At 35.4% G+C, this 10,074-nt stretch overlaps 1 protein-coding gene across 1 annotated transcript; it reads left to right on the forward strand.

Moving 5' to 3' along the window:
• Positions 1-1,134: 1,134 nt before the first annotated feature.
• On the forward strand, positions 1,135-9,865 carry LOC145604674 (26S rRNA (cytosine-C(5))-methyltransferase NOP2B-like). The gene is made up of 17 exons (XM_081660586.1): positions 1,135-1,546; positions 1,739-1,905; positions 2,009-2,072; positions 2,352-2,485; positions 2,590-2,673; positions 2,788-2,862; positions 2,951-3,022; positions 3,116-3,189; positions 3,474-3,526; positions 6,399-6,508; positions 6,687-6,755; positions 7,114-7,188; positions 7,469-7,561; positions 7,638-7,717; positions 7,803-7,902; positions 8,800-9,119; positions 9,505-9,865. Exons 1-17 carry the CDS (start codon positions 1,270-1,272, stop codon positions 9,566-9,568), a joined length of 1,911 nt encoding a protein of 636 aa, XP_081516712.1. The 5' UTR covers positions 1,135-1,269; the 3' UTR covers positions 9,569-9,865.
• The last annotated feature ends 209 nt before the right edge of the window (positions 9,866-10,074 follow it).

Here is a 10,074-nt window from a genome sequence, read left to right on the forward strand (position 1 = left end):
TGAAAGTGGGGGTTAGCTCAAGTGATTAGATCTTCCTCCCAGAGATCTTGAGACTGATCTTACCACCTGCCCGTAACTCTCTCAACACCAAAAAATTGACAATGTGATAATTACATGAATGTTGAAAAATGTTGGACACGCAGAAAGGCAAGAACCTATGTTCCACACATTAAACCACCTTCTAGGGTTTCCACTGTGGTGGAGCCTAAGACTTTGGTGTTTTCAAGAAGAGATCAAACCATTATGTATAAACTTAATTTCACAATTGGTGTTAACCATCTTCACATTGGCTACATTTTTGGAAGTTTGGTGTGGTCAAATGCTAAACACGTGGTTAGAAGTCCTCAAGTCCTATTATGGTCAAGGCCATAAAGAGCTAGCTAAAATTACATACCATTTCTACTTTTATCACTCTCTATTGTAATCAAGGCAAGATATTTGTGAAGGCACGTAAGCTCTACTCCATTTTATTGTATTCAAGGCAAGATCTTCATTGAGGCAAATAAGCAACCCCTTTCAATTATTATTATTTTTTTATTTTTTATTTTTAAATTAGTAGATATAGAGAATATGGTGTACGAACTATCAGTAGAATAGATATATGTAGTTTTAATTAGAGTTTTAAACTCCAAACCTTGTCATGGTTCTAGATCCTCTTTTTATTTTAATGTATTATACTAGCATGAATTGAGCTTATAATCACAATGAATTTCTTTACAAAAATGCAATCAACGAAATACAACATCAGGTATCAAAATGTGAATCACAAATACTTGTAAGTGGCTGGCCAACTGTGTGGTCAGCCATCACGGGGGTTTACATCGTTAATGTTATAACTCTTATAAGGGTTACTCAATGGCTTACTTTGTCAGGGGTTACTTGTTCAGTGTTATAGGAGTTACTCGATCAATGTTATAGAAGTTATTCGATCATTATTACAGAAAATATTCGACCAGTGTCAAATAAAAAAAAAAAAGGTGATGAAATATTATTTGAAACACTTTTTTTTAAAAATCTTATTATTCAATTTTTTTAGTTGAAAGGGCCTAGAGTCCAAGTTTGCAAAAGAGGCTCAAAGCCAAGCCTCATGGACTAGCCATGACCACCCACAAAGTAAAACTATTGCCAAAAAATAAAAAATAAAAAAAGGGGGAAAAAAAAACAGCTTTCTCTAATAAACCCTAGACATTATTGAAGGAGGAAGAGAAAAACCCTAAACCCCTCTTTCAATTCGTAGTCTCTTTCTCTCTCCTCAGAAAAGTAGCAGAAATGGTTGCAATAGCAGCGAAGAAGAAGAAGAATGTCGAGAATTTCATTGCTAAAAAAACTAAGAAAGAAGAAGCTCCAGTAGTGAAGAACATGAAGAAGAACAAAATTGATGATATATTATCTGGAGATGATTCTGAACAAATTGATGAATTTGAAACTGAAAGTGGAAGTTCATCTGATGATTCAGAAGATGATAACCAACTTAAGGATGATTTTCTTGCTGGAAGTGGAACTGATGATGAGGAAGACGATGATGATGAGGAGGATGAAGAAGGAGGTTGAATTTTTACTATTGTTCTTGTTAATTTGATAATTTTTAATATTGTTCTTGTTGATTTTAGGAAAATAAAACCCTTTTCGTTTTGAATTTGTTATTGATTGGTTGAATAATTTGGGGTTTTTTTTTGGGTGTTGTTTAATTGTAGTGACTGTAATGATTATTGGACTAATTGTGAACTCTATTGCACAGGTAATGATTTTGAGTCGGGTTCGGATTCGGATGATTCTGCTGAAAAAAACATTGAGTTGTCGTCGAAAGCCATTGATGACAAACGAGCTAGGCAACAGAAGGAAGCAGATGATGAATTGAAGCTCAATATACAGGAAGAAACTGAGTTTAGACTGCCAACCAAGGAGGTATATTATAAAGTTTTTATAACTTGTTAGCTAAGAGTATTCCATTTTGTATTTGTGTCGAAAATTAACTAAATATATTCGCTTCGTTGGGAATGAATTGTAGGAGCTTGAACTAGAGGCACTTGGACCTCCTGATCTTCCTAGTCTCCAGAGAAGAATCAAAGAAAGTATGTTTATTTTTTATTTTATTAGATAGATAACAGATTATCTTGTCTCAATAATACTCGCATTATCTCAATATTACTCGGACTCTTCATTTTACCTCAACTCCTCAAGTACCTGTCATATAAGATCCATTTATTAATTGTTTTATTACGAGTATAAAAAATGCAATGTGTTTTGTTGAATGTAAAGCATAGCTGAGAACCTGAGACTGTTTTACAGTATAAGTTTAGTTTTTGAGTTTTCAAGTTCGTGAAACCTAATGCCTCCCTTATTCATGTTAGATATTCGGATCCTTTCAAAGTTTAGGACTTTGAAACAAGAAGGGGCGTCAAGGAAAGATTATACTGACCTGCTTAAAACCGACTTGTCTACATATTACGGTTACAATGAGTTCCTGATTGGGATGTTGTCAGAGGTATTGTGCTCTTAATCTGTTTCTGCAATGATTCTTTATCTCTCCATCTCAATTTTGCATTTTTCTTACTAGCTATATGCTAACTTTATGACTAACTTCTATAGATGTTCCGACCTGTTGAGTTATTGGAACTCATTGAAGCTTTTGAAAATCCTCGTCCAATGTGTATAAGAACTAATACATTGAAGGTGCCATTGTGACTTATGTTTCTATGCATATTTTGTCTTACACAGTTACATTCACGATTAGTCTCAATTGTACTTGATCTATTGAGAATTCATATATCATGTCTTTTGATGTAGACACGTAGACGGGACCTTGCCGATGTTCTCTTGAACAGAGGAGTGAACTTGGACCCTTTGGGCAAGTGGTCAAAGGTAAGTATATGTGCGCATGCATGGTGGGAAAATTCTGTTTTCTGGTCAAAAGCTGGTTCTAACACTACACTTTGAATGCTTTGTGTAGGTTGGATTAATAATATATGAATCCCAAGTGCCAATTGGTGCCACTCCTGAATATATGGCTGGTCATTACATGGTATCTTATTATTTATAAAAGTCTACTGGTTTTTTCATACTGATTCCATCTTAGTTCACTTGACATTTAAGTGTTTCTTCTGACATGCCGCAGTTGCAAAGTGCAAGTTCTTTCTTGCCAGTGATGGCGTTAGCTCCTCAAGAAAAAGAGAAAATTGTCGACATGGCGTAAGTAATCTATGTTGCTACTTTGCTTGAATTTTATTTTTTGAAGAAAGACATTAGTTTCCTGTCCTCAAGGTCACCTACTCCCCCCCCCTCCCCTTCACTTCTTATCAAGAAAGAGGGAAGAAGGATGAGGCTGCACACTCATAATAGTTTAGATTTCTCGTGTGTTGGCTGTCTCATGCCTGTTGGTATCCGTTTTAGTATAAATCTTTGTTGGATAGTAAGATAGTGAAATTGATTCGTGCCAATGGTTGTGATGTGCTGTGTTTCTATGGTACTTGCAGGGCGGCTCCTGGTGGGAAAACTACATATATTGCTGCTCATATGAAGAACACAGGTATATATATATATATTTTCCCTCCTGTAACACCGTAGTATTCTTATTAGAATTTTCATATGTGTAAGACTATAAATTTTTGTTACAGCTTTCAAAACTTGTTAGTTAGTTATAGAATTTCGCTGTTCTAATGCTAATAGTAGGTTCTTTTTTTTTTTTTTTTTTGGAAGGGCTTTTCTATTTTACTTGAATTTAGGGTTTTTTTAAAATTTTTTTTTGGAAAATTTGTCAAAAATAAGCTAACCTTTGCATGATTAGCTCAAAATAAGTCAAATTTTCAATTAATTCAAAATAAGTCGACTTTTAGTGGTGTTTTCTTTTAATAAGTCTGATGACCTACAACCTACTAATCAAGTCATTTTTTTAATTAAAAATAATTTATTAAATGTTAAATATAATTACATTAAATAAACAAATTTTAAAAACTAAAAAAAAAAAAAAAATCCCCATCCCCACCATCTCCCCTTCCACCAGTCGCCGGACCACTCCATCTCCTGGGGCCAATGACCCCACACCCTTCCGTTTTCCCACCCACTACACCCTTATCCCTCGGTCCTTCCCTTTCCTCTTTCCTGCTTCCACCGATAACACCACCTACACCACCATCGCCACCTCAATAACGCAAATAACAACCAGCCTCACCCACCAATTTACAACTCTAGCCACCACTTTCGCAACCACAGCAGCAACCCCAATTGCACCAATTTCGCATCTTCAATTGAAAACGTGTTTGACAGTAGTGCGACATTGAAAAGCCCCAATTTCGCTTCGTTCTCGTCGCAAGATTGATGAGGGCACGCATCCTCCAATCAAACATTGGTTCATCGCAGCCGCACAAGCAATGTTAAGGATGTCACACTTCCTTCCGGCGAATTGCTGGCGGTGTTGGGGTGGGGTCGACGGCCGGCCCCGGAGGATGGGGTGGTCTCAACGGCCAGTGGAAGGGAAGTTGGTGATGATGGGGGCTGGCAGTGGGTACGGGGTGGCTATGGGATTTTTTTTAGTTTTTTTTTTTAATTTGATATAATTTTTTTTGGAAAATTTGTCAATAATAAGCTAACCTTTGCGTTGTTAGCTCAAAATAAGTCAACCTTCTAAATAACTTAGAATAGGTTGAATTTTAAAAGGTATTAACTTTAAACAAGTCAAATGACCTACAACCTATCAAACAAGTCACTTCCTTTCACATTTTAATTTAAAATTATTTATTTTAGTTATTAGTAAAAAAAAGTTATACAAAAAGAAAAAATAATAACCCACCCCCTTCTTCTAATTAACACCCATCAGACATCACCATCTCCAACCCCAGCCACCGCAGGAACCAGCCCCCAGCTCTTTCTTTGCACTCCCGCGGTCCCGCCAGCCCACCATCCCTTCCCCTTGAACACTGGCTGAACTCATTCACTTCCCATCCCTAAACGCGGGCATTCATCGGCCGAAAGCTACCCGAAACCACAAACCCACACCGAAACCAACCTGAAAACCACCGTACCCACCTCGATTACCCACCGTAACCACCAAAACATCACCATATCTACCCCAAAATTAAACCATAACCACGAAACTCACTCCATTCACCCCGAAACACTCAATCGAAAAAGCATCCACCCATAAATTCGAAAAAGAATAGAGTGTTGGAGCAAAGGCGACGATGGGAGGGGAGAAAGAGAAATGGATCAACGATGGTGGCGGTTGCTTGGCTGGACTCATGTTGCCGGCACCAGAGTTAGGAGGTTGTTCAACAATGTGAGTCGGAGGAATCAGTAAAGAAAATAGGAAAAAAAAAAAAAAGGTAACTGGGGATAGGAATTTATAAAAAATCAATAAATTAATTTAATTAAAATTTTTGAGGAACCAATTATATTATGACACGTGGTATACCTAACCTAAACTACCGGTCAACTTTGAAGACAACAAGTCATGACTCATTTTCGAAAGATATCACATAAAGGTTGACTTATTTTTAGTTAATCAAAAGGTTAACTTATTTTGAGCTAATCAAGCAAAGGTTGGCTTATTTTTGACAAATTTTCCATTTTTTTTTTAAATAACAACTCATCAAAAAAAAAAAAAACATAATTTGTTTTTTTAAAAAAGACCAACCCTATAATGACACATGGTATAAATTACCGAAACAACCGGTTATCCTAAAATTCAACAGGTCATGACTCATTTTGAGAAGATACTCTATAAAGTTCGACTTATTTTTAGTTAATCAAAAGGTTGACTTATTTTGAGCTAACTTGACAAAGGTTGGCTTATTTTTGACAATTTTTCCATTTTTTTTAATGACACTTATTTTTATTTATAGAGTGAAAAGGTGAGTTCAGCTGTGCAGATATTTGAGTTCTGAGTCAACTTCAAAAAATTTGGGAAATAATAATAATGAACAATACACAAATATGCAATATGGCTTTAAAGGCTTAAAACTGTTAAGCCAATCTCTATAAAACCTCCTATTTAGAATCCAGCAGGCCAGCATCATTCTAAAAAACTAAGTTGATCATCCACATTTTAAGAAATGTTGTCTATTTCTAAAATCCTTATAGGATGATCTCCTAGTGTCGTTGCTCACTTCCTTGTAAGTGGATCCTTAGAATTCTGTTTCTTACTACCCAACATTTATTTCACTAAAGATGTTTCCATTGATATTTGAGACTGAAATCATTACTGTATATTCCAATTTTATAGCTGTTGGTTATGATCTGCACTTGTTAAAGATCATTGTTTCAATCTTAAATCTCCATGACTATTTTTTGCAGTGTGGGCCATATGGCATGATTATTAATCTCAAGTCAAGAGAATAAATGCTTGATTAAACTGTCATAAATTCATCTTACAGAAGTTCTCATTTCAAATCATCTATTTGTAGGATTAGTGTTTGCAAATGAGATGAAAAAGCAGAGGCTTCACTCTTTGTCTGCAAATATTAGCCGCATGGGGGTGACGAACACAATAGTTATAAACTATGATGGAAGAGAGGTTTGATTCTTTTTACTGATATGCTGTGGTTCTTGTTAGAAGTTTTTAATTCTGTCTCTATACCCTTTCATTCTTTGTATTTGCATTTTATAAATATGCTAAAATTCAAGTATGGCTACGTAGATGGATGTTTAATAGTTGTACATGCTGATCTTGATTATTTTTCTTTTACATGTAGCTTACAAAGGTATTGGGAGTTAATTCATGTGACAGAGTGTTATTGGATGCCCCTTGCAGCGGAACAGGGGTAAGCACTATAATTTTTTTATATTTTGTTGGTTACAGGATTCAAACATTTATTTGCTGATAGATCAATCGAGTAGAGAAAACATATATGCATGCGCTCACACTTCATATATTAGTAAATGCTGTTAAATAGACATTGTATTTTGTGGGTTATGCCCTATTCATTAAGTCCGCCTACTCAGGAGTATGTGATATTTTTTCCCCCTTTGTAAACTGATGTGGGATATTTTATGTGTGAAAATAAAATTTTACATGATATGCTACTTGCTTGTGAGGTTTACAAGTCTAGTTTGAGCATCATTGAGTTGACATTTAGTAGCATGCAAGGAGGCTGTGTTGATTTTGTCATATTTTCATAGGTAATATCAAAGGATGAATCTGTAAAATCCTCTAAAAGCATTGAAGAGATACAGAAATGTGCTCACTTGCAACAGGTATTTATTTTTTCTGATTATTACTCCCATCGTGATTTTTGAGGCATTAATATGCTTTTTATAAAAAATTTCGCCATATTATTAAGGCACATTTGAATGTGTGCTATGAATAAAAAATTTGGTCCTATTGTCAAGGAACTTTTCCGACGCAACCATTGTAGCTACTTTAATTGATGGTGGTGTTAAGAATTTGGCACTAGGCTTGTAGTTTTATCGCCACTGTAGGATTATTCTTTATTATTTTTTTTGCTTACATATGATTATTGACCCATATCTCCAGCAACTTATTCTAGCTGCGATTGATTTGGTGGATGCAAACTCAAAAACTGGAGGATATGTTGTGTATTCAACTTGTTCTATCATGGTTATGGAGGTTTGTGAATTGGATACTTGTCTATGTTTAATATCATTTACTGTCCAATATTTTCTCTTAATTTAAAGTCTTGCAGAATGAAGCAGTAGTAGACTATGCCTTGAAGAAGCGGAATGTAAAACTAGTCTCATGTGGACTGGACTTTGGAGAGGAAGGGTAATCTTAATTTATGAGTCCTGTTGATCATAACCGCTTATTCTGATTATCTAAGATATCTGATGATATCTATCTTTTTTCTCAGATTTGTCAACTTTAGGCAATATCGATTTCATCCATCATTAGACAAGACGAGGCGGATCTACCCCCATAAGCTCAATATGGATGGTTTTTTTGTGGCCAAGGTAAATCTTTACTGTCCCATTAACATAAAAGTGGTAGCCTGAATGTATGACATGTATGTATGCATTTTACTATATAGCTATGGCAGACTTTGACAGGTTGACTGACACCTTGCCTCTAATTCTTGTAAAGTTATGGGGGATTCTGCTATGTGTCCTTTTTTGTTAATACATACAACAACTGCTACAAGCGTTATGCTGTTGTGTGTGTTAGAGAATCTGCCTTGTTTGGTCATTAGAAAAATTTTGACTGAGAATTAGTTACTCCCTTTTCTTAGGGGCAATGATACTTTGACTCTTCTATTTACCTTCAGTACGCGTGTCAGGTGCATTCTGATACGGTCATGGAACCTTTTACATACAACAACTGATAGAAGCATTATGCTGTTATGGTGGTATAGAATCTGCCTTGTTGGGCCACTAGAAAAATTTGGACTGAAAATTAGTTACTCTCTAATGATACTTTGACTCGTCTATTTACCTTCAGTATGCGTGTCAGGTGCACTCTGACATGGTTATGGTCCTTATGGAACCTGTATTCAACACTTGGATTTTCATTACAACACTTGATTTGTTTTGTTCCACATTAGAGAAGAACTATGAAAATGTCAATGTAAGCGCTCCCGAAGTTACAGGGTCATTTTGCTGAGTTCCTCCAACATGGATCTCTCAAGCCCCTTTTGTACTCTACTTGTTCACCTGTTTCGGTTTTGGGGTATGGGTTAATCAAGGTTGTTTAACTGCTTTCCAAAAATCACCTAAGTAGGATTTGTTTTCTAAGGCGTTCTCTGATGAGTATGTAATTAAGTTGTCAGCATGATCTTGATTAAATGATGTGATGTGATGTGTGTATTGCATTGTAAGTTGATCTTTCTGTTATTTCATATATTCATTTTGCAGTTAAAAAAAGTAAGCAACACAAATCCCATTCCACGCTCTGATGTTCCATCAGAAACAATAGAGCAGGATCTCAATCTCAATGACACAGATGCTGATGGACAGAAGTCTAATAAGCGACAAAGAGATGATGATGAGCCACAAGAGACTGAGGATTTGAATGAAACTCCCTTGGATAATGGTAAGAAGAAACCTTCTTCTAAACTCACAGAGAAGAAAACGACCTCAAAGACAAATGTTAAGGGTAACGAAAACGAAATATCACCTCCAAAAAAGAGGAAGAAAAGGGTCTTTCCATCTCGTGAAGAAGTTTCAAAAGCAAGGTGAGCAACTGATCTCTTAATGGAAGTTTGAACATCATATCCTGTTAAATCATTCATAAAATTAAATCTATCAGCAGATCTCTTACTGGAAATTTGAAGAATTGTGGTTTCATGATCTGTTAGATTATCCATGATGTGAAGAATTGTATTTTTGTACTTGGAAGTTTGAAAATTTTTGGATTCTTGCCCTGTTTATTATTCAAAAAACGTAAATTAATGGTTTTAACTTTTAAGATAGAATATTTTATTGTTTCCCTTCATATAATGTAGACCAGTTAATTCTCATCTGCATAGATATTGCTTTTAGAGCCTTGTTGCCGTGTGTCTAATTACACTAGTATATGCTTCCTTTGCATTTGACAATGGTGCGTAAAAACATGTGCAGGGAAGAAAAGAGAGAAGAGTTGAGGAAAAAGAAGGTAGAAGGCAAGAAGAAAGGCGGTAAATGATCATTTGAGCATACCTCTCAAACCATTCTGTCAAGAATGTTGTTTACTAACATGAACAAATTCTCTTATTAGTTCCCAGTTTTGTATCCAGTTTCTTAAAACCACAAAAGAAAAATGTTTTGTATCCATTTAATTTTTGGTTCCGTTTTTGTGCAAAATTTTAGGAGTAAATTATGTGTGCCCTTTAGAGGTTAATGGTAGAATCAGAGCACATGTTATAAAAAACTTTGTTCAAAACAACTGGAAGGATAGATCTTTGAAAGAATTATGCTTATGACATTATGGTGTATTGTATTATTCTGAAGTTCTGTATGAGTAATTTTTATTTGATAGGTCAATTACTCTGAAATTTCAAGAGATTTTTTTTGGCAAAGCACGAACCCGTTCAGTTTATACCATTTGGAAAAAACTAGAGGAAATGTGTTGGATCCAACTTTACCCCAATACTTCCCTCATTCACCTACCAAGAGAAAGTTTTGATCATAGCCCCATCCTCCTAAACACTG

Source organism: Chenopodium album, chromosome 22 (genome assembly GCF_948465745.1).
Source record: "Chenopodium album chromosome 22, dcCheAlbu1.1, whole genome shotgun sequence".
Lineage (NCBI taxonomy): Eukaryota > Viridiplantae > Streptophyta > Magnoliopsida > Caryophyllales > Amaranthaceae > Chenopodium > Chenopodium album.